At 40.0% G+C, this 27,999-nt stretch overlaps 1 protein-coding gene across 6 annotated transcripts; it reads right to left on the reverse strand.

Moving 5' to 3' along the window:
* Positions 1 to 14: 14 nt before the first annotated feature.
* Positions 15 to 27,996, reverse strand: depdc5 (DEP domain containing 5, GATOR1 subcomplex subunit). Of its 6 annotated transcripts, none has more exons than XM_035170077.2 (43): positions 27,722 to 27,995; positions 27,260 to 27,327; positions 27,072 to 27,159; positions 26,921 to 26,967; positions 26,423 to 26,508; positions 26,258 to 26,341; positions 26,129 to 26,178; positions 25,612 to 25,681; positions 24,949 to 25,027; positions 24,754 to 24,815; positions 23,281 to 23,350; positions 23,118 to 23,190; positions 22,912 to 23,015; positions 22,742 to 22,816; positions 22,375 to 22,509; positions 22,207 to 22,268; positions 22,050 to 22,123; positions 21,894 to 21,963; positions 21,777 to 21,813; positions 21,568 to 21,688; positions 21,248 to 21,471; positions 20,920 to 21,120; positions 18,553 to 18,688; positions 18,364 to 18,452; positions 18,112 to 18,171; positions 16,921 to 17,077; positions 16,246 to 16,406; positions 15,249 to 15,369; positions 14,908 to 15,075; positions 13,850 to 14,072; positions 12,951 to 13,084; positions 12,766 to 12,865; positions 12,443 to 12,505; positions 10,537 to 10,649; positions 10,215 to 10,295; positions 9,024 to 9,156; positions 8,426 to 8,525; positions 7,250 to 7,489; positions 3,639 to 3,808; positions 2,278 to 2,449; positions 2,133 to 2,193; positions 483 to 565; positions 15 to 400 (listed from the first exon to the last, which is right to left on the reverse strand). In XM_035170077.2, the coding sequence occupies exons 2-43, from the start codon at positions 27,315 to 27,317 to the stop codon at positions 102 to 104; spliced, it is 4,734 nt and encodes a 1,577-aa protein (XP_035025968.1). In that variant the 5' UTR covers positions 27,318 to 27,327; positions 27,722 to 27,995; the 3' UTR covers positions 15 to 101. The 6 variants fall into 6 exon arrangements, with proteins under 6 accessions (XP_035025968.1, XP_035025969.1, XP_035025966.1 ...); XM_035170078.2 differs by having other exon boundaries at positions 7,310 to 7,489; positions 16,921 to 17,104; XM_035170075.2 differs by having other exon boundaries at positions 16,921 to 17,104.
* Between the last annotated feature and the right edge of the window lie 3 nt (positions 27,997 to 27,999).

Raw genomic sequence — 27,999 nt, forward strand, 5'->3', positions numbered from 1 at the left:
AAACTGCTGAAACATAAAAGTCGAAAAATTGTTCTTTTAATCTTTCACAGTCCTTTTATTGCCCTCTACATATTTTTTTCCTCCAGTCATGTCTCGTCCTATCAGGGAGCACTGGTGTTCATTTTCTCCTGGCAGCTGTCCCAGAAGTTGAGCAGTCTATTGTCCTTGTTGCTGCAGAAGTCAGTGAAGTCCCTGAGCAGGCGGTCAGACAGCCTCTCGTCACCCAGCACACCTGTCCTCCAGGCTTTGGTCAGCATGGTGTTGTAGGCCCAGTAGTAACCGACCTGCTCCTCGCTGCCGAACGGCCCGTGGCTGTTGGAGGTGGTGGAGTTCCGGCGGCGGCGCTGCTGTCCACTCGAGTACTTCCTCTTGGAGTATGGGAGCTGTAGGAACAAGGTTCCTGACAGGAACAAGTGGGATTTAAGCTTCATGATGTCTAGTGACCAAAAAGCAGTAAATGTGACTTAATAAAAGTAATAAACCTGTAACGTGAATGTACTGGGGTTTGTTCTCAGAGGGGAAATTAAAAGCAGAAGCAGAAAACTTGTCGTGCACGAAGCCAAATCTGGAAGAAAGAGAAACATTTATACATTCCTGCATCATGTGACTGAGACATTTTGAAAAACAATTGCCTTGAAGTTATATTTGTGCCTCATTCCTGAGCCTGTAGAGATATTCTAGGAACAGAATGTTTAGTAAGATGTCAGTTACATTTTGTAATTGAAGCTACATTTTTTAAAGGTTTAAACAGCTACTGTGAATAAACATGTATTTAAATCTAAGATACAATTTTATTGTACACACGTGGCTCAGGGTGTACAGTGGTAGTCCTCTAACCAAAAGGTCAGTGGTTCCATCCCAGTCTTCCCTAGTCCGTATGCCGACGTTTCCTTAGGCAAGATACTGAACCCTACATTGCCCCTTCTCATAGAGGAAGTGCTGCACATAGATGCACTGTGTGAATGTGTGTGTGAGTGGGTGAACGTAAAACTGTACTGCAAAGTTCTTTGAGTGGTCATCAAGACTAGAAAAGGGCTATGTAAAAATAAACCATTTACCATTTATCTTTTTTTTTAAGTTCGATTCAATTATTCAATTAAATTTTATTTGTATAGTGCCAAATCATTATCTCAAGGAACTTTACAGAGGAGGGTCAAGACCTTAAGAAGGACACTACGGGATGAATAACAGCAACTAGTATGATAATATATAAACTACATAAAAAACTAATGCACTATCGGCAAAAACAATAAAGGCAAAGTTCTTTTTAAAAAAAAGAGATTAGGAAGGAAACCTATAAAATAACGACCTCCAGGCACCAAAATCCAATTAGTTCATCTTTGAGCTCAACGTTTGTATCGAATTTGAAGACATTCCCTCAAGATGATCTTAAGATATCCCACTCAAGAAAAACATACTTTGGTAAGCCACTGTGACCTCGCCCTTTGATCTTTGGCTACCAAAATGAAATCCAAATTCAAGTGAATGTTTGTGCCAAATGTGAAAGGATTCCCTCAAGGCATCCCATAGATATTGCATTCACAAGTCAAACAATGCGCTTTGAGAGGTCGTCGTGACCTTGACCTTTGACCACCAAAATCTAATCGGATCATCTTTGATCCCAAGTGAAAATTGTTACCAAATTTGGGGAAATTCCCTCAAGGCATTCTTGAGATATCGCGTTCACAAGTGTGGTTATCGCCCGCGCAGAGGCATAAAAACTAAATTGACTAAATTCCAGAATTTCGATTTGAAGTTTTATCGAACCAGGTGTTTATAACCAAAACTAAATAAATAATTACGTTCCAAAAGTGCTGAGACATAGCTCTTATATGTGATATCTTTTATTTTATTTCAAATTGAATGTACTGAGGCTCAGAGCCAGAAAAAGATTATGTGTAATTGTCCAAAATACTTCAGTCTACATATGGATAAAAGCAAACATGCAAATAACTTAATCAAGGAGAGGGAAGACTATGTTTTTCTCAAGTTAAATTATTCTTTGAATTATAATAATTTCTCTACCAAAAATAACCAAAGTTATTCTGAGGATATCCCATTGCTGAGGAGGAAAGCACACATATAATGTCCAAGTTAACTTTAAGTGTTGAAAACCACAGAACAGCAACAACCTGTACAGTATGGCCTCCTGAAAGAGCTGCATCCTTTCCCAGTAGGTCTCTGGTTCAAAACCTGTTAGAGATGTGACAACACACAGATAATAAACTACTATCACACACATCACACACACAGCATTCAATCTAAGGGCTTCTATACCTTCAAATAGCTTGTCACTGCCGTTCTTCAGCAGACACTGGATGTTGAGAGAGATGAAGAGCTGGGCTCTCAGTGGGTCTCCATACAGGTAGGAGGTCAGAGCGAAAGGAACCTCCAGCACCGGAACCAACAGGAAGCCGCACGAGGCTGCTTTCCTATGCCACCCTTGAACCTAACACACAATAGTTAATTCAAAACTGGCAGTTGAGTAGGAGACTTTTAGTCTCTGTAGAGTTGTTGTAAATTTCACAAAGTGAAACTACAGCCGAATTTCAGAATCCGCCAGCTTTATGACAAGGTAAATTGTTCGTGACGCAGACTAACACATTCAACTTAAACAAGTATTTTATATTATTATTTATCTCTAATTCTCTGTATGGCTCTGTAAAGTGCGCTGCAAATAAATTGGATATTAAATTACAAGGTTCTATCTGGAATCAGTGGTTTTAAGATATTGAGCTTCAGTTTTCACATTCTGGTCAGCAAAACTGATCTACAGGAAAACTCTATTCAATTTATGAGGTACCCAATGTAATATACATTATATAGTATTGAAATCCTATCACTGTTTTAATTGGTTTCTAGATCAGGTCCCTTTCACAGCTATTAAGAGATTATTGAAGGAAGGACATACAAAATTCTGATCAATCAAATAAAATAAATGGAACTTCTAAAACACTGATGACTCTAAATGTTCATATAATATAGATAGTGGTTAATTTTTCATCAACACTGATGAACTTGACAAAGAAAGTTATAATATATCATTTTCAAGTACTTTGCTCTCATAAACAAACCCAACAGTTCCCACAATGGGCAAGCACTTTGGTGACTGTCCATGATAGAGTTCTGTGCCCGTGACGTCACTGAATGTCTACAGTGAGGGGAAATAAACATATTGAAATGATGTGGCTGCAACTTCGACCCGCAGCTTGACCCAGTTGCCGACCAGTGCGGTAGTTTATCAGAAGATGTAGGAGAGGACATGTTCAACTTAGTCCACAGAGTGAAAGCACACTGCCCCGCCCCCACTGATTATTACAGAGGGTAGCCTTTATATTCAATTTCTATAAATATTGAAAGTATCACCTATCCAAATTGCACCAAAATCAACACTTCACTTCCATGGTCAATTAAGAATACATATAGTGTGAAGTGTGAAGATAACCTGTACACAGATGGTCCAAATATATTTTAACAGGCCTAGGCTACATTGGGTTAAGTGTTTTCTTTCAAGGGTTTGTACTATCTACTATGTCAACTCTATTGATCTTTGTATGGGTAGTATCTAAGTACTGCTGCAAAATTCAGCCACAAGATCTATGTTGATGAGAAAGGAAATCATAATTTTATTAAGTTACCATTTCAAAGAGCACTGCAGCAGTGACAGCCATCCAGTGCAGTTTGATCTCAAAGGCAGCGGTGAGGGAGAAGTTTCCATGGTAATAACAGCTGCACCATTCAGTCCGGTCGCTGCGGTTGTTAACATCCACATCCAGCGTGACTGTCTTCTGCTCCGGGACTGTAGCAGCTGGAGGAAAGAAGGAGCCAGAGACAGAGAGATGGACAGACAGGAAGACCGGAAGCAAAAGAATGAGAAGTGGATGGCATGATAGGCAGGCAGATGGAGGAATGAAAAGAGGCTCAAGTCTGTCAACACTGAGTTAAAGAATGTTATGGATACATATTTATTGATCCACTAAAGCACTTTAAATCCAATCTACTGTCATCTTGATTTATTCAAAAGAAAAAATGTTTTGAATGTTTTGTCACCACACATAACAGGAAAGTGCAGAGCTGCCAGAGTCATGAAAAGTTAAAGGGATAGTTGAAAATTCCCTCATTATATAATAACCCCTATGGCGATAGGGGGGTAGGTAAAGTGTTTCAGGGGTAAACAGTGTAGCTGATTAGTGACCTATCTTCAGACGTAAAAAAACCAGACAGACAGACAAACAGACATAAAATGCCTCCATACTGCTCGTGTGGTGTTATCCAAGTGTCTGGAAGCCCGAGATTCATAATCGACGCGAAAGAAGGTCATTTACACCAAGTTTTAACTCTAAAAGTTCACCAGAAGTGGCTAAACTAGCAGACGTTAGCATTTCTGACGGTCCCATAATGCACCTCGTCTGAAGATATCAGCAGAGATTTACACTAAAACCACGGTGTAAATGAGACCACAGGAGCAGTATGGAGGTATTTTATGTTTTTTCTGTTGTTTTGTTACGTCTGAAGAAGGACTCACCATTGACTTCAATTTTATTGGATTCTGCTCTAAAAAAGTTTACCCCTGAGACTCTAGAAGTGTTTCGTGTACTAAACACTTCACCCACCCAACCCACCCACCCCCATCGGCATAGGGGTGAGTAGATAATGAGTGCATTTTCATTTTAGGATGAGCTATCCCTAATGCAGCTTAGCTACATCACACACTACACACTACAGTACAGGTTTTCCAAACATTTATGTACGACTAATTTTGTGTTGCGGTACTTTTTATTGATACTAGTTTAATTTTAAACAAAGTTTACTTTAATTATGAATTGTAATATTTACCTTTTTAAAAAAAAAATGTCATTCGTGAAATGATCCCTTTTTTATATACTAGTCAATTAAAACATAATTCATGGGATCCTAATCAAAAATGCATTTTAACGTTTACTTTGTCTCCTATAAAACTTCAACATTGACATTGCAAATCTATCATTAAACCAGTTTTTCTCATATTGCAGATTGAGAATAGTTATAACAAACAATGCCATCTGTTAACCCAGTTTAATTCACAAGTCTGGCATCTTATCATGGTCGAAGTGAAATGAATCCAGAAAGATATATAAGGTTATAGTAGAGACATATTGTTCTCAGAGCTCTCAGATTTCCAAATGGAAAATAAAGACATGAAAGATGCTTCAATTAATTTCATAAATCAAGGTAAGTAAGATATTGTTCTTTTTATTGTTGTTATTATTGTTATTATTGTGGAAATTAACTACCTTTTCTCCTAGCTGTGTGTGTATATGTGTGTGCTGCAAAAGCAATTCAAACAGAGGTTTCCTGCTATAATAAATAACACCTTGAACAAATAAGCGGTGAATACAGTCATTAGACACTGACAGTAAGCATTAAAGCTGTTGCTTTAAAATGTGCAAGCATTTTCAAAGAAGCTGAAGTGACAAATGAAGCTTGTAGTATGTTAAAGCAGTTGTATGAGGGAAGAACGGAGCCAGAGCAGAACACAGTCACAACGTGCTGCGTTGTGATGGTGCTCTCTGTTGAAAAGCCAGCTGGAGAGTGACAAGCGAGGACATTCCACACCACAGCACTACTGAACCACAGCCACTAACACCACAGCATGCACACTAGCTTCTACTGCTCCTGGATCAGCAACACACTAACCACACAGCATGCACTGATTGGATGGGGGGGCTGGAAAATTTGTGGCCACATCAGACAGATGCCACTGTGGGCAGATCACTACAACTACTACTACAGACATGCTCTACACATCTGGAAACACAACCAGAGTCCAGTATCTGTATCACAGAACAGGAAAGATGAAATGTTACATAGAATCAGCTCTGTAGTGAGGGTAAGACTCCCACAGTGTGAGCAGGATGACAAACGACCGTGGTGAGTGTTAATGTCTGTGGTAGTTATGCACATGTAGGGCTCATTGTTCTTGGTTTGTTTTTTTGCAGTAAACACAGTGTCATACAACTGTAACCATTGATTTTTTTATAAACTTTGAGGGATTCAAGCAACATTTTTTCTCTACAGATCATATTAATGGAAGCATTATGAGCTGTTAAATTCTTGTGGTGCTCTCTGTTGAAAACATAACATAACAGTAAAGTAAAGAGAAAAAGGGTCTAATTTTCAGCCTGGGAGATAACACCACAGGTTGGGGCCTACCTCAATCATTAAAATGTTACTGAGAAGGCATTGGGTAAACCCCTGATCTGACATGGCTCCAAACCAACAGAAACACATGACACAAATTAATTATAGTTTAAGAAAAAAACTATTTAAACTCCTGCAAAGATTATGGGATTGTCATCTGTATAAAGACCATTTTGACAAATGTCCTTGACAGTTTATTATGAAGCCCACAGATTGACCTCCATCCAATAGAACTATCTCTCTGACAACTGCCACAACAATAAAGTAAACTCAGTGTTATGTTGTGCTGACTCAGCTGTCTCTCTCATTATTAAAACTAATTATGTCTACTGGCTATTTGTTAAAGCCGTTTTCACTTCATCTCATCTTAACAATTTATTGGAAAGTTTCCAGGCTATCAAGGACAGCTAATAATGAAAATCAGACAGACAATTTTAATTATAACTGAATCCAGTAATTAAGCATTTTGACAACTTAACCTTTGAAGTTGCATTGCCAACCTGCTCGTACGATATTTAGCTGCACTTCATTCTGTTTTTCTTTTGTTTCTCAATACTTTTCTTTTCCTTTAAATGTATGTTCTCCTTCCTGTGTAATGTACAGTTGCAGTACTGTAAGTCGATAGTACTGGCCCAAAAAAGGTCCTGACACTCACCATTCTAAAAAAGATCCAGCTATTTTTCTGGTGAATACTGAGACAAACTGAAAAAAATGAGCCTTGGCTAGATGAAGATAATTGTTATATGGAAGGCTGAGAGCTCACTCGAGCATGGTCCATATCCTTCCAAATGAGGTGATGTGTGGATATGGGCCAGAGCAGATTGTACTGCCATAATATACTCAGAAATAATCATCAGCGGCAGTAGAACAACCAATTAGGATTTCTATTGTAGTTTTTGGATGACCAAGATGCCTTAAAAAAAACACTCTCTCTGCTCTGTGTTACATGCTAATACTGGACCCACACAGTCCTTCGAAATAGACTTGAGTGTGATTTGCATCAGACTGGATGAGGGAGGTGACCATGTTTCATCTGTGGTGTGGGCTGGGAGGATCAGGCTGAGTGTACCTAGCAGTGCAGCGGCCTGGCTGCGTCCTCCAAAGCTGCGGCTGAAGGAGCTGTGCCTACTTGCGTAGGATGCTGGCCGGCTGGGCAGCCAGGGCAGGAGGAAAGTCGGGAGGTCACAGGGTTGCTGCTCCTCTAATACAAAAGCCACTTCGAACCACTTTCTCTGGAACAGGGTGAAGTCCTCCAGGGCTGCAGTGGACCAAACTCCAGGAGCTGTGGGGGGGAGCTGGGAGATTGGCCCTGCAGAGGACAGAGACTGCCATGACAACACCCTCTCAAAACTTCTACATGGGAACAATCACATTATTTTTTCTAACTAACTCGTATCAATTACAGATATATACAAGGCAAAGTGTGGATATACTATTTGAGATAAAAGTGAGACTAAAATGGTAAGTCCTGCAGCCTTCATGAGCCTTTGTAGCCAAGTGTAGAGCGCACCATGCACAAAGAGGAGAGGCACAAACAGGTGGGAGGTTCATTTAAATGAGGCAGTGCAGTGAGTTGTTGGCATTTCAGTGGAAAATGTGTTAGACCACTTTGACCAAAACACATTTTATGGTGAATGTCAAACACTTTGGTGATTAAACAAAATACTCAGCTATGCTTTAAATGTAAATAAATAATTTAACCTAATCACTCTGCAGCTAGAAGGATAATTTCTAACTGGCAACAAAAGTATTTATTGAATTGTCCACAGCTGTTCACATACAGCTTCTCCTTCAGGTCAGTAAATCCCTGCAGCCATGTGAAGAAGCAGTTCACATGTTGATGAATCTGCACATGGGAGGTGTCAATCTATAGCGACACATAAATCCTGTATCAATGCCTCTGTAGCAGCAGAATTTAATATTTAGTTTTTGAGATGCATTATGGTACAAATGTTGCTGTGTACCATTTTAGAGTGAAAAACTGAAAAGAGCGTTGATTCATGTCGTCACACAGCCTGGATGCAGATTTGAGGAAGTGTGTGTTCAGATCATGCTGCTCTGCATCATCCAGGCAGCACCCTAATTTCGGAGTCTTTCAATGCGTTGAACTGTATAATACACGCCATTATTGTGACTAGCACAGCAGTTTTGAAACAAGGAGTACAGTGATGTCACCGGTCCACTTTTTACTTGTTGCACTTATGCAGATAACATCAGGGCCTGAGGGCGTTTTAAATCCATTTACCATCCTTCTCTCCAACAATCCTGTAGAAGTAGAAACCGTAGACGAAGGTGCGCATTGCTTCTCCAGAAGCATGGGCCACCAAACCTTCATCCAGCATTTTCTACACAAACCAAACAGAGAATTACTAAACACTTACATCTATTATGTTTATTATACTTAACTTAATTTTTACTACAGTGAAATAAGCTCACACACAATCTTTTTAAAACAACATTTCCAAAGGGCAAGTTTTTTTCCTTTCTGATGGAGTGCAACCATGTAATGACAAACGGTTACTCTTAATTTAAGTCAGTATTCAGTATTGAGATATTCAGACCCTTCTCAGTACTTAGATAAAGCATGGCAACGATTACATTTTGACAGCCTGAGAACCTCAGTGACTTTGGGACATACAAACTACTTGCCTTTGTTTATTACTACAAATACTGTAAATCTGGCTACACTTTCTGATCATCTTCAAGCGATGTTGCTGCATTTCAATTGTGTTCAACAATTAATCTGGCAAACAGAAATTACACTTTTACTCTTTTTGAAATCTGCAAATCTTTCCTTGATGTTACGACATTTTTCATTCAGTGCAAGGAAAATTTGGACTCACCTGCATTTTATCCACAGCCATTGCCTGTGTATCCACTCCATCGACATTATTGACCAGCCAATGAACAACCTCAGCGCTGATAAAGCAGTTGAGTGGGAGACCTTTCTGCTCTGGGAGCAGCTGTACACCTGTCCTGTGATACCAGAAAGCACAGACACACTGCTATCTGAAAAAAAATTACTGGGTAAACAGGTCACCAATCCTTATTTGTGATATTCATGGTCAAGATTTTAGGGTGCAGCCGGGGTGAGGAGGGCATCCAGTTTGTCAACCTCGGGATTGCGTTCCTTCTTCATTGGATGGTGTGATTCTGAAGGCCTCATCAGAAAGGGATCTCCGGTGCACACTGGGGCAGTGTTAAGTGGTCAGGATGAGAATCAGAACCTCAAAGTCCATGGGTGGGGGTGGGATGCTGCCCCAAGGGGAGGAGTTTAATTAACTTGGAGTCTTGTTCATGAGTTTGGGGAAGATGGAGCAGGTGAGAAATGGTGCTGTGTCAGCAGTATTGAGCGCATTGTCCCAGACCATTGTGGTAAAGGAAAGATGAGACAGTTGCACCCCAGAAATTATAAAATAAGGTTGAGGCCCCTGAAAGTCTTGGGGTGGCACACCAAAGTGAAAAGCCACTGAATTTCATGTATGAATTCTATATTATAGCAAATAGAAATTGGCCAATGTGGTCAATGTGGCCCACAATCATTGCAGCAACATAAGAAACGTTGTACTTTTACTTTGTAGACAAATTGCAAAAGGGTATGTGATTTTATGAATGTTGTTGCCATGACAGACATCTGCACCTACAGTATGACACCTCTTAATTTCTCTCATTTCGAACAAAAATAATCAGTTGTGGACTACTGTTGTAGAATTCAAACGAAGAATCCACTTTGTCTAAAATGACCGTATCAGAAAGTATGGATAACAGGATACGGTAGTTCACTATGTCAATGCTTGCTGGAACGTCCTGCGAGATAAGAATGCCAATATGGAACGATAACATAACTACTCACGGATTACAGCAACCATGTGGAAATTAAAAATACCTGATATAACTGGTTTTCTTTACAGGTGTCAAATCAATTAAAGAATAACTGGACTTTTTGTGACCTGATGTAACCACAACTAACAGTACTTGACAAACAGTTTTACATGTCACATGTATGTCAGGACACAAACAACATAAAATATTACGTGGGATGTTTGATTGCTTCCAGGATCTCCAAGGGAGGTGAGGAGGAGGACAGAGAGACGACTCCCGTTGCAGACTGGCCACTGTGAACAGATCAGCGCAAAAGGATCTATTAGCAAGTTTTCAGCCAACTTATCAGCTACTCTAACTGAGGACAAATGATAGTACTGGTGTAAGAATCCATGAAGTACAGCTTAAATGTATTTACTGATATATCATAATTGAGTTTTGGAGCATAAAATACAAATATGTATGATAATGTATGCGAGACATGTTTTGTGCAAGTTGTTAGGAGTCCCTACAGTACATTAAGTGAACAGTTACCTGGTATCTATGCTGCTGCTGGCTGCAGTCTCTCCTGCCGGCTGTGCTGCTGCTCCACCTGTCGCTCCAGGCTGGACTCCCTTGTCTGCAGCCTCGCTAACTTCAGCAGGCAACTACACAATTAAAATACTTCATTAAATGAGCCGTTTCAGTTTATATGTTTTAATGATTTCCCTCTCACTTATATCTAGTGGCATTCAGCCATGCAATTAATTTTATTCGTCAGTCTTTCATGTTTCTGAAAGTTACATTTTCTAGGAATTGTACTTAAGTTAAGTACTTGAATAAGTGAACTTAGCAAAACACCTTCAAAAAACAAGATTACATTCACCTTCATTGTATTGGGGTGGAGGCAGAAACCTCAGACAGATATTTTGAAAGCTGAAAAAATAAATCTAAATTATCAGCATAGATACCACTAGAGCTAAGTGAGAAAATATGCTTATTTAACAGCTCAGTCCTGATATCATGTATGGAATGATGAGTGAGCCTCAAAAGTTTATCTGAGTGAATGAGTCCTGATACAGTGCATGTTAGTTACATCAGGATCACACTTTATGTGCATGATTAATTACTCTCCAGAACTGGAGAACATTGAGTTTCCAGGGTTTCTGCATGGTTAACTAAGTTATTCAATCATTTAAAAATTGTTCATGCTCTAACCAACCAAACTTTGAGCACTTTGTCATGATGTGTAGTTATAATTCCGAATGAAGACTAACCTATCATGAATGGGTGAGCTCCCTAGCTGCTGTTGCTAGCAACAGTGAAGGTGTTTTCGATCATATTGGACAAAACATTCTTCTGCAGCATTACAATCCCATTTGTCTCAACTATTCAACTTTAGTATGTAAGACATAATTTCTGCCACTAGGGGTATCTGAAACAATAACCAAAGAGAGTTGGCTTGTATTAAAGTGGTGTAGGATCATGGGAGTTTTTGCCATCATTGCAGTCAGCTACACCTTGTTATGATTCTTTCAGTGTTAATGGTTCAGGAGCTGATTTATCCTCACAGGTAAAAAAAAAAGAAGTAAAAAGTAAAAACACTATAAAGAACAGCCTCATGTTAAAAATAAGTTTCTCAGACGCTGTTTGTCAGACACAGGGCGTCTCTAAAGGGCTGTGAGTCAAGCTGACGCTATCCAGACATCCAAAATTAGTCCATCTTGACTCTTCCGGCAGACAACACTGACACATGCTCTAAAAGGATATGGTGCCACTGACTAGCTACCTGTCAGTGGCAATTAACGCACACTGCTGACTTAATACAAATTATAGATTTCTGTTTGAAAATTACTGGAGACATTTGTGATGATGTAGAGACACAGCTCAAAAATATATATGACATAGTTGTTTTAAGATATTTTAAAGTGGAAAAGATTTATTGTACCTTTCCAAGACCTGCAGATTCCATGTTTTAGATTTAAGGCTATTCAATGTTCAAATTTCAAAGCTGGATGTTGCTAACTTGCTATTGAAGCTGCAGCTATGAATGATAGCAAAAATGCCTCCTCAATCCTATTGGCTAAACTAGGACTGATCACTACACATTTTTGCCTCTATAAACTATTCAAAGTTAACATCTTGCAGCAATGTTACACAGCTGTGGGGTTTTACACAGCTTGAATCATCACAAATACATTATGAATTACACATGATCCTGGTATCACAGCGAACAGCGTTAATCTAAACCTGCAGACAGCACAATACTGGAAACAAACTACACACTCAACAAAAACAGGATGGGAAGGAGCACTACAGGTGGAAGTGATTGTCTCTCGCATTGCGTGTTTCTGCACAGCATGCTCATGCAGTAATACAGAGTAGTTAGGGGAGCTGCAGCAAAAAGACAGATACAGCAAAACACTTAACTTCATTGTTGCCCAAGGACCTCATAACTGACCTGAGAGTGATAGATGTAGGAGGAGCGTGGGCTACGTATAAAATCCAAAATAAAGGCAGCGTCCTGTCAGCATACACAAAGAACACAACCCAGGATCAAACACCCCAAGCCCAGTAAGAAAAAGAGACAACAGAAAAGGGGCATGGAAAAAAAAAAAGCAAATGAAAGGAGAAAAACAACAGCAAAAGCCCAACAGTGAAGCACCAGCAAAGAAAAATCAACAGTGCCTGTTGCTGATAACAATAAATCTAGATGTCTCAGCAAAAGCTAAATGGCAGAAGCAGAAAAAAGTATTCTGCTCCACTCATTGAAAAGACGCTTACCTTGCGGGGACTGTCTATATGTGTGGGAGCTGTCGCAACAGTGGTGGGGTCACTGACAGCTGCTGAGGGCTTCATCTGCTGCTGCTGCTCCTCCAGCGTCCTGACAGGATGCAGAAAAAACATAGTGACCGAGATTCATGGCTCTATTGCAAACATGTTGGCCTGCGGTTCCTAGGGACACTCACTTCTGATTCTGATCCATCTCCAGCAGGGCCGACAAAGCCGATGTGCCTTTCTTGCCTTGTGGGGCAACAGGCTCAGGAGGATATGGAGGGAGAGGACTCGTAATTTGCAGTCCTTTCATTGGTGTGCCTTTTGGCTATGAGAAAATATGAGAAAAACAAGGGAGCGGCATAGCGGTGAGTAGATAATGTGTGAATTTTCATTTTTGGGTGAACTATCCCTTTAAATTAGTAAATAATATTGTTTGATAGAGAACTTTTATAAAACAGTACAGACATAATCCGAAGAGAACAAAAGTATCAATGATGTAAGAATACAAATATTAGTCAAAATAAAGTACTGCAGTATTATCAGCATAATGTCCTCAAAGAAAGTGGCTCTTGTTATGTGTTTTATAATTGTACCGTAGAAATAAAACGTCTGAGACCAGGTGAAAGTGCTTTGATTAGTGTTGCATTCAAAGGTCGATTTTCAAGGCAGAGCCAACTTTAGTTTAGTTTTTTGGGGGGGGGTTGTTGTTGTTGTTGAATTTAATTTATGCAATTATATATTTCATAACTGGTGACTATAGCTGTCAGATGAATGTAGTTAAGTCAAACGTACAGTATTCCTCTTTTAAAAGTAGTGGACAACAAGTACAGAGACGGAAACACAGAAACATTTTTTATCTTCACAAACTGTATTTGTGTTCAGTTGGTAAATGTTACTATAAACCACTGGAAGATGTTGATCTTTCTGCCACTCTCAATTCAAAACAATGCGACAGACAATTGTGAGACTAAAATGTGTTATATTATAAAAATGTATAATCACAGATTATTTATGTGTGGTCAGGTATAGATCAAAGCACAAACAGTTAGGAGACAACTGCACAGCTTAATATAAACTAAGAGAGCCTCACCCTGATTATCCTGTCAGAGCGGTGGCGTCGGCGAATGCGATTGAGACCCTCCAGGAAGCGGACGAAACCATCCAGCAGTAGCCAGTCCCCGCTACCACCAACCCTAGCACTTGCTCCCTCCCCATAAATATCCCAGTGGCCCTCCCCATCTGCCACTCGGCGTGCACCTCCAGCTGGCAGCAGTAGGAAGCGAGTCCTCCAGAACTTCAGTGAGTCGATCAAACTGGGGAGGCAGAAGAAAAGAATACCATGGTATTTGACAAAAATTTTAAATTATTTTCAAGAATTACTTTAAAACTAGAAATGTTGTACTGCAGTTGCATGCCTCCACCAATCAGTGCAGTTTCTGTCTACATACATTTTTTCCCCAAATCCATATAAGGTCACCTTGACCAATGAAATCTTGAGGTATCACCTTCAAGAGGTCAAATACATGTTTTGTGAGGCCACATTTACTTTTCCCTCTGATCGCCAAAATCAAAATCAGTTAATCTGTGGGTTTAAGTGAACATGTGGGCCGAATTTGAAAGAATTCACTCTAGATGTTCCTGTGGTATCACATTCACAAGGCAAAACAAATGTTTTTTGAGGTCAAAGTGACCTTGACAAAATTCTAATCAGTTTATCCACGTGTCCAAGTCAATGTTTGTGTCAGATGTAATGAAATTCCCTTTGGGCACTCCTGATATATTGCATTCACAACCACGGGAGGTCACGTGACCTTAACCTTTTGACCTTCGACCACCAAACTCTAATCAGTTCATCTTTGAGTCCAAGTTAATGTTTGTATCAAATTTGAAGACATTTCTTCAAGCTGATCTTAAGATATCACATTCACAAGAATGGGACAGATGGATAGTAGACAGACAACCCGAAAAGATAATGCCTCCGGGCACTGGCTGTCACCAGTGTTGAGGCATAAAAATGAAGCAAATTATATCCAGTTTATAAAGGAGCAAAAATCCAGAATCGCAGTAGTATAGTATTCCACATATATAACTAAAACAGTATGTAGTGTGTAAATACATGCATGCGTGTGTGTGTGTGTGTGTGTGTACCTGAAGTCCTCTGAGCCAGCAGAGCAAATGTACTGGTCTAGGTAGTTCCATTTGTATTCCTCCAGTCTCTCGTGGCCAAACTCCACCCAGCAGGAGACAAACTGAGCATCAGAGTGTGGAGGACACAGGCTGTAACTGTACTGGATCTGAGCTGACTCGTATGGGTACCTAAAACGCACACATGGACGTACATAAGTATGCATGCATGCAGACACGCACACATTATGAAACTCTTTTGGACACTCAGATCTCATTGACTCATTATCCACATGAGGTTGCACATGGCATAAATGCAGATTTGTGTTTGTGAATGTGTGTAAGACATTATCAGGTGCCCTCACTTTGGCAGGTAGCGAGTAACAGTGATTATTTTGTCTTTGAGACAAACTTTATGGAAGGTCCGGCCCATACTGAGCCAGTACACTGTCTCCTCCTCCTCCGCCCGACGCAGAGACACCAGCCCTGAAAACAAAAGAAGAACTGGTAGTTTCTCTTTCACTTATCACGAATATCCATGTCATCTGAATAGTTGGGCTTGTTGTTAAAGTTGGGAAAGTATTTTTACAGGAGTTGTACAATTATACATATGCAACTGAATTTTCTTGTGTTACTTGAAGATGTTTCATCCTCTAATCCAAGAGGCCTCTTCAGTTCCAACTGACTTTTGGGAGCTTTCATCCCCAGGTATTTAACCTCTGTGGGTCTGTATCTATCCTGACTAAGTTGTTACACATTTCTTAGCTTTTTTTGACAAATAATTGTAAAACAATTTGACTTGTTTGCACCTGAGGTAGTTATATAAATAATGAGAGGTTTAGAGGGGAAATGTGAACAAATCTTAATATGAAAATGAAAAAAAAAATGGCCTAGACTTCTGACTGCTTTATTGTCAGCCAAGAAGGTTGGGAATTGCAGATTTATTCTTAATATATCATGTGTTTTTTAAAGTAAAATCTATCAAGTAACTACAGCTGTGAGATTAAAGTTGTGAAATATAAGTACAAGATAGCATAAAATCTAAATGCTCAAGTAAAGGACAAGTACATCACAATAATACTGTACTTGAGTAAATAAACAAGGAAATAAATAATAAATAAGGACACAACCTGAGGCAGAAGCAGACAAAGAAAATGAATCCTAAGGGCATAAAAATAACCAGTCTTCTAATAGTAGACCTCATTTAAAATTTCCTCGGGATTTGATATCAAGCAAAGACAATAAATAAAAAAGGTACTTATTGCATTGGTGATGGTATTTAAACATTCTCAAGCAATGGACACAGCATATAATGGAAGGGATTTAAATAAATATGTAGTATAGTATGTACAGAAACTTTACCTCTGGAGTAAAGAGGGCTGCTGCCAAGAGGCGTGGCTACAGCAGGCTGTGGCTTTCTGTTATTGGGCTGGACAATGATCTGGTAGCCCTGCATCAACCTCTGACAGATAAACTCCTCAAATACCTGAGACGCACTCATCACTGGAGATTCATCCTCCCGCCTGGGGTAGAGACAGAAATATGAAAACACAGGGGATTTGTTTGATGTTGGTCAAGAGAGACTCATATTTGCATGATGTGATGTTTGGATGAGCAGTAATTAGGTTTCTGTAACACTCATGTTATTTTTCCAATGTCCAGAAAATGCATTATAATATTAGGAACAGCCTTTTACTGATCCTCAATTCACGTGTCATCTTGTGTGACTAAATCATTTTTTGTACCCAAATAATGCAGAAAATGTAACACTGCTTATTTCAGTTGTGAGGAGGACCTGTGATCTTAAAATTCATGCTGCATATGGACCCCACTAATTTTTGTCTGTATGTTGCCTAGGAGGAAATACCCAGGGCCAAAGAAAGCTCTCTCCACCACTTACTGCTGCTCCCAAGAAAAAAAACGTGAGGGGGGCCTTGAATGGAAACTACTCCCTGGATCATGTGCATTTCTAAAAGATATTGAATGTACTAGCCAGTTGTACAAACTGTTTTACTTAGATGACAGGATGATGTCTACCTCTCCAGGTCACTGTGCGGCAGAAGGTCGTAGCAGCCCTCGGTGTAGTCGTTCTGTAGTGCCTGGCGGTCTGGGAAGTAATCGGTGGTGAGGGGCAGGCAGGCCGGTGTGGTCAGAGACTTCCAGTCTACCCCCACTGTGCAGCAGAAGCTGGGCACTGTCGGGGGTGCAGACAGCAGCAGGGCTTCAGGAGCACCCACGCCATGCATACGCACAAACAAAAAATCCCCACAGCGAAGACAAAAACATGTACCCAGAGTGGAGCGGTACATGTGTGTGGGGGGAGGGGGTGGGGCAGGGAAGCACAGTAGAGTGATGAGAAGAAAGGAATAGAAAGGATGAAGACATGAGGATGGAAAGGAGTGAAAATAAGGATACAAACATGACATAAAAAGAAAGTAAAAGAGAGGGGAAGAAAAAACAAGTATAGGGTTATTTTTACTGGCCTCATCTCCCTTGCTGATGATTCCTGAGGAGCCTGTAGTTGTGGAGCAGTGATCAAACATGCAGATTGTGGCCTTGTGACAGTCAGTCTGTGATCACTTAGAAGCAGTGGAAAATGTGTCCTGAGCTCAAGAGAAGTGTGAACTGTAATGTGACTAGAGTGACTTTAAGCAGAGATATTACATGCAAACATTCAAATCACGAGCAAACTCTCAATTCAACATACTGTGAGAAAGAGAGATTTGTTTTACAGAAGCACCCAGTTACAGTCAAATCAAGCAAAATATGCACTACACACACCACCATGCAGGAGAGAGATTTACACACAAGGCTTCTTGAATGCAGACAGGTCTTGGTGTAGGTCAGTTAATTAGGGGATTTGAAGACCAGGTAAAATTGTATCTGATGAATCAAGTAACAGATCAACAGGAAGAGGCCCGGAAAAAAGAGAGAAAATATTCCAGTAGACAGAGAGGATACAGAGGGAGAAGAGGAGGGTAACCCCAAATCACACGACCTGTTAGGGCTGGTTATACCTACGACCCCTGGAGACAGACACCCACTGGAGAAACCTGCCTGCTGAAGCTGAATAAGCCCTCACAGGTAAAAGACACCTCTGAAGGTTTATTTCCATCATGCATTTGGTGATGAAGAATATCAGCCCGATCCTGATGTACAGCTACATGACAATGTTTGCCACTTATCAATTGACATGTCTTTGTTTTTGTGAAGGCAACATGGACTCACTTGGATCGGCACTGATGAGGGAAAAGTCTTCAAAGGAGGAGCCATGGTTAGCCAAAGTTCCTGTACAGAGATCAGAATTAAAGCAAGAGCCGTGAAGTTACAATTTTTATAACAATGATTATTTTCATTGTTTATTCATTATCATTGATGCACTGTAAAAAAAAAAAAAGAAGGAACGACCACTGATCCAAATTCCCAAGCATATGTGTTAAATTGTTTGAGGAGGACACTGTTTTAGACGAGATGTATCACCACTGTTATTGCTCCCTGGGCTTCCAGTGAACTCATCCATCCCTCCACCAATGTAAAGGCCCTCTCCTGCTTGTCTAGATGTTGTTCGCCTAAAATTAAGATACAAATAACAAGCATTCACATTACTATGTGTTGCTGCTAACAATGTTTAGAAGGGAAACATTATTCCGTGTGGTAGGTGTGTGTCACCTTCCAGTGGCCTCGTGATAAGCCAGCTCCAGCAGCTCGGCGGAGGTGTGGGCAGGATCTCTCTGCTGGCTGCCCTGCAGTTCAGCCATGTTTTGTCTGGTCTGGTGATGGATCTGGATGGCCTCTCCAGAAGGACCTGAAGAGAAAAATTGGCACATACAATCAGCTGCTTAGATGGATGTCACTAATAAAGCTTTTATTTCTTCACACTTCTATGTCAACATCCAATTTTTTAAAACATTATACACATTTATAAAGCTAGATGCACCAAAAAGTATATATATATATATATTAGGGCTGTCAAACGATTAACATTCTAATCAGATTAATCACAGGGTAGCTGTGATTAATCACTATTAATCACTATTTCTAAATGCCTGAACAATCCCCATTTTCTATGTATATTGTTGTGGGAACGGAAAGATAAATGACAGAAGGCAGATATATACATTTAACATTTGTTTTTTTATTGACGACAAGCCCAAATGATGGCGTTATTAAGATTGAAAAATAAAATAAAATCAAACTAAAACATACCACACCATAATTAAATGTGGCTGTCTCTTTGCTATGCCTCTGAGCAAACATAGGATGATGTTATTTAGAACATAAAAAAAAAAAATCTAACTCAAAGCCTTTGCTCTTTTTTTAGCAAATATAGGATGGTTGAATAAAACTTTTTTCTTTTCTTTTTTGAATCAAACAAACAACCAAACCTTTACAAAATTAAATGTGAAAATCCAGCTCGGTACAAACCAACTGCAGCTTCTGCTCTGATCATGACGCAGCGGCGCTGATCACTGAGCAGCTGTGACCAGAGAAACTCTGTGTTTCACTGTTCTTCTACAAAGTCACTGATGAAGCATGAGCAATTAAGGGTAGATTGGACAATGTACAGTCGAGTAACAACGTCATTTTCACGCTGATCAGTAGGTGGGGCTGTGACGTTGAGTAAATATTGACATATGGAGCAGTTCAGCCCTGGACTGTGATCATAGGTTTAAATGTTGGTGCCGATTGGACAGTGCACAGTGGAATTTAAAATAACTTCCTGTTTCAAAGTGAATCCTTAGGTGGCGCTATGACTTATAATATTAATATTATAATGTTAATATTGATCATGTGACCAAATTTTGGGGCTGGTTGGACAATGCACAGTGGGGTTGCAAACACTTCATTTTCAAACTGATCAGTATGTGGTGCTATCACTATCCCTACATACAGACTAATAGATCTGTTCAGGCCGGGACTCGGACCATGTGACCAAATTTTGGGGCTGATTGGACAATGCACAGTGGAGTAAAAAAAAAAAAACGTCCTTTTCACAGTGAATTAGTAGGTGGCGCTATGACCCCGAGTTAATATTGACACGTGGACGTACACAAAAAAATCGAGATCGTTTTAATCTCCATGGATTTGAGATGACCCTCACCAAATTTAATGTTCATCTGATGAAAGCTCTAGGTTTAGCTCTAATGTGTAAATGGTAAAAAATGGCAACTTAATTCAAAATAGCCGACTTTCTGTTTGGTCTAGCATATCGACCCAAGAGAGTTTTTTGTTTGGTATAAAAAGACACATGTCCCTACCAATTTTTGTACATGTCGGTCGATCGTGGTGCCGGGGCTGCACTTTAGGGGGCACTATTCAGCCATATGAATGCCTCCATTCGTTTTTTGGCTGGCTGTTGTTACACAAATGTAGTTTGAGGGAGATTGAACAATGTACACTGAAGTTACAGTAATTTTGTGTGTCATCGCGACATGTTGAAATTTGTCGCCACGCCACTAACATGGTGTTCAACGAAAACTCACAGTTTCCATATGACTTAATTGTCAATGTCTTGAGGCACTTCTGACAAAGTTTGACATGGTTGCGGTCAATAGACAAGGAGGAAGGATTTCTGTGTATACGTCATCAGGCCGGGATTGTTGTCATACATATCCAGTTTGGAGTAGATTGGGCCATGTATGTCCAAGATACAATAACCTTGTGTTTGGATGGCGAATCATCAAATTTTGACGCCACGCCGCAGTCACACCGTGTGACGAAAACTCAAAAATGTAAGTAGTTTTAATCTCCATCTTGTTAAGATGACCCTCACCGAATTTGAAGTTGATCTGATGGAAGCTCTAGGAGTAGTTTGTTAAAATGCACAAAGTGTAAAATGGCCAAATATGGTGCAATATGAAATTATGTGAAAATACGGGATTATCCTGCAAAAAAAGATTGCTATCATTCTAACGCTAGTATTCTAACGCTAGCACACTCGCGATCTTTTTTTTAAGGTTGTCATTTAAACGATATTAAACTTAGTTTACGAATACTAATACTAATACTAATAGGTAGGACTCTGTGTCACCTCACCGACAGGGAAAGTGTGCATCCAGCGCCGGCGGTTAGAGGTGAGCTTCATGGGCATCCTGGATGGTGTGAAGGGGTTTATCAGAGCCCTTTGTGGGGTGTAACCTCCTGGACGGATGTGCAGCGTCGACTCCGCACTTCCCACTGTGAACCTGCCCGGGGCACTGGAGTCTCGCTGAGAGTCCATCATCTTCTCCAACAACTCTGAACAACCGAATAACAAGACAGCACAACACGACTGGGATTAAGGGCAGTAAAAGATGGAGCTCACTATAACAAATGATAATCAGTAACAAGGCTTTAGGGTTAGACTAAACCCTGGAATTGTTACCCCTGGTGCTTGTGTATCCGAGAGAACTGCTGACTTCATATTGGGCAGGAGGCATGCGAGGTATCAGCAGCATGTTGGACACTGGGCCTAGACTATCATCAGAGGCCAGGCTACGCTTTTCCTCAGGACCCCCAGAGCGTATGGGAGGGGACGCCCCTATGCCTGCGCTGACGTCCACGGAGCCCCAGCTCTTCCTCCCACTCATCTCTTTGTCTCGACCCATCCTGAAAGACACATTGTCACTACTATTAGATAGGACTCAAAGCTCAATAGAAAATCTTACTCTCTCCACTTTGTCTAATGGAAGGAAATTTTGCCACCTGAAGTTGGTGCTTCTCTGAATTCGCGAAGGAGCAGGAAGTCTGAACACCTGAGCGTCATAGGCATCATAGTCCACCTGTATAGGCAGGCTGTTATCAGAGTCCTTTGGAGCACAGAGAGCTAAAAGAGCAAGGTTAGGCAGAAGATGAAATCATTATCAAATCCATGCTGTCAAAGGATGTCAGAGAGATAAACAATCACAACTCACTGTGGTCTTTGCTGCTCTTGAATTTTTCCGCATGAATCTAGAAATTGTTATAATTTGAATGAGATTAAAACATGCAGAAAACCTTTTCTGAACTTTTTAACCTTAACGTGGAGGTACCTTGTGACCAGCCAGTTTGATTCGAGGGGTGAAGGAGCTACAAGAGTTCAGACTTTTGGAGGTGTAGAAGCTGGGGGCAGGTAAAAATAAAAACAAAAGATAAGTTGATCTGACCTTTGCATAACATGGGCATTGGTGTGTATTTTCATGTCTTGCCTGTGGTTGATCCAGTGGGGCAGGTTATAGTCATCTCCCACACGAGAGTCTCCAGAGGTCAACCTATTGTGCAGCTACAGAGAAAATGACAGTGTACAGTGAAAAAACAGGTACAGTATTAGTCCTGATGCAAACACTGAGACTGTCGATATGTTACCTTGAACAATGGTACTGCGTGCAATGGCTGCTCCCCCATACACACCAAGTCTACCCCAATACCTAAAGAGGGAAAAGTCTGTGTCACCAGCACAATTTAAATTCATACGATGGTCCGTTAGTGCTCTTTGCCTATGTGTTGGAAGAGTGTTTGAATCATCAAACTCACCGTTGTCAATCATTCTCTGTTTGGTGAGAATCATCAGTAGACGGTCCACTTCAAACACTCCTACCCCAGGTGTAATAACAACTGACATTTGTCCAGTGCGGTCAAAGTTTCGGTTGATGTAGTGCTTGTCAAATACTGTTGGATACATGAAGACACTCAGCTTTTGAACCAGTGTGGTCAGAGATGAAACAATAGTGTTACAGATAGTGACATACAACAAGTTACATCTAAATATGTTAATTGTTCAGTTTTTTTGTGTTCCATATATTTGCTAAATGAGTCATAAATAGGATATCAACTAATCTTTACTTAATAAGTTTCCGGAATACACTTGATCACAGTTCTACTTTGGGATTAGAGGACGTACCGTTGAAGGACAAGTTAATGGCCTCCAGGTAGTTTCCCTGAGCAGCAGTTGAGTTATAACCCACAGGAAAACCATCTGGCACGAGAGTCAAAAAAACACAAGGTTTCAGGTGAAACAGGCACCTTATTCAAAAATCCATTATTCAGCCACATGCTGGACTCACACACTACCTGCTTCTTTCAGTCGCACCAGGACAGAATACTGGATGAAAAGCTTCTTAATAGTGACCAGTAAAGATGTCCACTCATCCCGCCTCTCATTCTGAGCCACAACCCTGACCACAAAACAGTTATGAGTCATCATAAGATACATTGTACGGTCTGTAATTCTGTTGAGCTCTAATCAATGGCTTGTTTTACTGTGGCAGTATGCTTACCTATAGAAGTCTTCATAAAATCGTCCCTCATGATCCTGCCTGATGGAGCCTCTCAAAATCTCTGGAAATTCATCTGAGGAACATGATATCTCAAATGAATTAACATCCCCACATCATCTGTGCCACGCCTCATTGTGGTGATAAAGAAAGAAAGAAGACTCACCTATACTTTTAGCATTGTAGAATGTACGTGAGAAAAGAACGACTGTCACCTCATGACTACAGTTCTTCTCCTGTATTAAAATAAACATTGCTTTGTTATTAATAATTATTCAAGCAATTCTGGTTACAAAAATTGTTTAAAGGTTCAGTGTGTAGTATCTAGTGGTGAAGTTGCATGTTGCAGCTGAATACCCCTCACCTCACCCTCCCCTTCCAAACATGAAAGAGAACCTGTGGTCGCCTTCAGTTGTCATAAACCAGTGGTGTCAAACTCAATCACAGAGGGGGCCAAAATTAAAAACTGAGACTATGTCGAGGGCCAAACAGGGTTTTTTATTTATTAAACAGGATAGACCGAAAATTGGATAAAGTGAAAAAAGAAAACATGAGGTAGGCTACATTCTTCTTTTATGTACAGTACATGTGCCAGAGCCAGATGTTTGGCATCTTCTCTTGGCTGCCAGTTCATTAATGTTTGGGGTTAGGCTCTGTGCTGTGGAAACCCTACAGATGGAGTGAAGGTGTGCATCAGTGAGATAACTCCTGTGTGGGTTTTTGTTTATCTTCATCACAGAGAAAAGCTGCTCACACAGGTATGCAGTGTTGTGCCAGTTCACACTTAAAATTAACTAGTTCACGTTTATAGTAAATTTATTAGAATTTTGAACTAAGTTTACGGTTAAAAATTTAATGAATGATTATGATGACAAACGTACAGTCATGTGTTTGGTTCTGAATCGATGGTGTCGGATCATGTCTGCGTGTCGCTCCGCTCACTTTAACACTGAGTCCTGACTGTGAGCGTCACGTCTCCTGTTGTACTGAGCACAAAATGATGACGAGTCATTTTTCATGATGTTTAAATGCAGCATCATAAACTCTGGAGCGAATCAAACAAACACTAAGTTACTTCATGTGCTGATCAGGTCCTGATAACTAGTGACAAGTGTTTATTAGTTCAAGTGAGAGCAGAGCGGAGGAGGACACAGAAACTCCAGCTCGGTACAAACCACCTGCAGCTTCTGCTCTGATCACTGAGAAGCTGTGACCAGAGAAACTCTGTGTTTTCACTGTTTCCACTGTTCTTCAACAAAGTCACTTAGCGGCCGCTTCACGTGAATGAGCTCTTAATACGATGATGACGTGAACGTCAAACTTGAGTTTGACATGTCTATCATAAACATGTCATAAACATTCAAAAGGTGTTTAGTTTGTCCAGTCTGGACTACTGAAGAAAACATGGCAGCCTCCGTAAAGAGGACCCGCTACCGATGTTAATACAAAGTGTGTAAATATAAAGGGCCCATTCTAGGGTAAAGAAAACAACAATTCGTACAATTTATATGATTACACACTAGTGAAAACATCACTAGGATTATTTTATATTCAATTTCTGCCAATAGATCCTTTTCACCTAAATCTTACAAACTGAACCGTTAAGAGTTACAAAGACAAATAAAAGGAGATCACAAACCTTCCACTTGGCAAAAAGGTCAGACAGGAAACCATTTACAGCCTTCTCAAAGTAGAGATCACCTGAGACAGACACATTCAAATAAGACCCTCTCCTTCAGAGCTACATGAGAACCTGTTTCTCAATGAAAACAAATATATTCAGACAATGTCAGCTCAGAAAGTGTGAAAGACCAATCAGAGAGGTTTTACTAACCATAGATGTCAAAGTCCCACATCTCACAGCTCATCTGGATGAAGATGTACACCATTGCAGATGTGGATCTGAACACCACCTGTGTCATAGGATCACATGAGAATTCAGAGAAATTAATGATTGTAGCAGAAATAAAAATTTAAGCATATAGAGCTCTGCTTGTGCGATAACTTCACATCCATTTCCCAGAGACTAAGTCTACCTTTTATTATTAGACAGTGGTGCTAATTTAAGTCATTTATCTTCCAAACTTTGACTGATTCCAGCTCGTTGAACATGAGAATTGTATATCTGTTTTTATTTATCATCATGTTTAAATCTCTTGCCGACCTTAGTTTTGAAATATTTGTGTTTTAGTATTAAGTTATAATTGTTTAATTAATGGCAAAGACTGTACACACCCTCAAGTGCACCGCAAGAGTGAGTGTAAAGAGTGTAAAATGTCCAGTGTAATTTTTAACACCACCGTTGTTACAGTTTTATTACTGATTGGGAATAATTCCTCACTGTGGAAGCCCTAATACTGTGTCAGTAAGTTCCAACTTATTGTTGTATGAAAGAGCCAAATCAATACATTTTGAATGCTCAGTATTAGTGATCAATTATGTATAATCAATAACATCAGCATCTGCCTTCCAAACTGTTTATTATTGAGACCCTTACCCTGGTGTCTTCACTGATGTAACCACAGGTCACTTTCTCTCCTTTTACCCAGAGTTCACTGGCCTGGGCTCTAAAGAATCAAAAACATGCATGTTACATAAAAAAGGTTAAATGGAAGGTTAAGATGGAACACCTTAAGTGTCTTATCTGCATACATTTCCATTCTTTTTGTTTTTATGTTTGTTTTAAGATTTTTTTTGTGAATGTCTGCCATTATTTGTTTGAAAGCGGAGAGAGTGACAGGAAAAGAATGAGACAGAATTGGAAAGACATGCATCAGACCGGGACTACTGTGGTAAGGCCTCAGGCTTGATAAACAGTACACAATTACCTAACAGCATGTCATTCACTTTTCCTCCTGAACCGTAACTGCCCCCTTTGTCTTATCTTGTACACTACATAAGTTGGGTGCTTATAATTTGGGGAAAATGTTGTACACCCATATTTATCCCAAATTCAATTCATACTGAACGTATCTATGCAAAAGGAGTATGTATGAGACACTTGTGTTTAGTACCTGATTCCTGCAAACTCCACTTTCTGTGTCACATAAGCACATGTGGTGACCTGTCGTAAAGATGGAAACAGTTATATCCTCATATGCTATCCCACATTAGCCAGATATATAAACTTTCACATAGCCTACCAGGCTCTTCTTTAGTCTCCACATATCTCCTCTGCCAATGTACTGGTCCTTGAAAGTCAGCTCCACCAAGTCTAGTGTTACATCCTTCACAGACACAACTATTTTAGATTTTCTTTACAGTAAATGACATGTGGAGGAACTGCAGAGTTCTCAGAGTGAACCTACCTTTGGGTCAACAATGTTAACAATGACATCCTGGTATGCACGGAGTTTAAAGGCTTGTGCTACAGTCTGGTCCACACTGATTGTCTCTGAATAAAAACAAAATATCCATCATAGGTACTGAACAGGTAAGGCAACAATCAAGAACCTTTACATTTTACAGTAAGCAAAATATCAAAACAGTTATAGTAATTGTATGTTTATCTAGTTACTGTATTTGGTAGTGGGGGTGAACAAAATAACAAAAACACACTCCTATTTAATGCGACAAAAACAGTAACAAAATCAACTTCAGTTTAAAAATGACCACAGGGTTGAATGCACATCTCTATCCACAACGAAACACTGTACATCAGTGTCACAAAGGCAGGATGAGCTGTAGGGCTGTTGTACTGGACTGCTTTTTCTGCAGATCTATTGATGCAGGAACAACCAGTTCTCTGTGGGGACCCAGGGATCCTTACAGTTTAACTTGAAATAGCCTAGAGTTAGATAAGTTACCTTTCTGTAAATCCTCTTTAAGGCTCTTCACTTGCAGCAGGAGAGGACTGGAAGATAAACATTTTTAAAAAGTACTCAGCGATGGAAGCATAAGTAGGCTGAAACATGCCTGTTGTGTGTATACACAATCCAATACATTATGCAAGCTCACCTGTATTCATCTGTGGGGTGCGCAATCTCAATTATGTCCCCAAGACTGACTTGAGGGAAAACTTTTGGGTTGACAACCAACTCATCATCTTTTCAGAGAGACAGAATATGAGAAGAATAAATACAATCCTCCTGGAAATCTTTCACAAAGAAAACAATTATTTAGTAGAATAACAAATTACCACTTACCACTTCCAGCAAAACCTTTCTTGTGCAGCACAAGCTTATATGACTTGTTGGTCTTCATGATAAAGCTCCTGAAGAACACAAACATGTCTGACTTTTCAAACTAACACGAGCCATGGTATGTACTGTATATACCTACTAAACTCAATTACTACATGTAGAGTTGTAACTCCATGGTAAACAGTTCATTTGATTTTCTTTTAGTCTTACAGGAGAGTGGGTAACGTTAATAAAGACGCTTTGTCACCGGAAAGCATTGCTTTGTCTAAAGTTTTTTTCTTTAGTAATTTGCTAAAGTTGCTGACTCCAAAATACCCATGATACAATAAATCAGAACAGGGATGAGCTGACAGACTGTAGCTCAAATAAACTCAAGTGTCAATATTATATGAATTATTTGTAAGTATTTAAAGAACGAAGACAGACTGGGCAGAGCCAGTGAACACATATACAACTCAACTATACCTGAACAGTCTCTAGTCAACAGCTCGACCTGCCACTGGATGTTGACGTTTGCGAGCCTAGCATGTGGCTTATTTGAGACAACTTGTAGCCCGGGAACCAAATCAACCAAAAATAGCGACAAATAGCAACAACAATAAATGCTTGCATTGAAAATACACCAACATGGCGAAATAAATTTGAACTACCGTGTATAGTATGGGAATACACTGCGGTGTACTGGCTAACAGTAGCCAAGTGTTATTACTTCCTCCTAAACATGGAAGCGTGACGTGATTGGT

The sequence above is a fragment of the Hippoglossus stenolepis genome, chromosome 11, assembly GCF_022539355.2.
Source record: "Hippoglossus stenolepis isolate QCI-W04-F060 chromosome 11, HSTE1.2, whole genome shotgun sequence".
Classification (NCBI taxonomy): Eukaryota; Metazoa; Chordata; class Actinopteri; order Pleuronectiformes; family Pleuronectidae; genus Hippoglossus; species Hippoglossus stenolepis.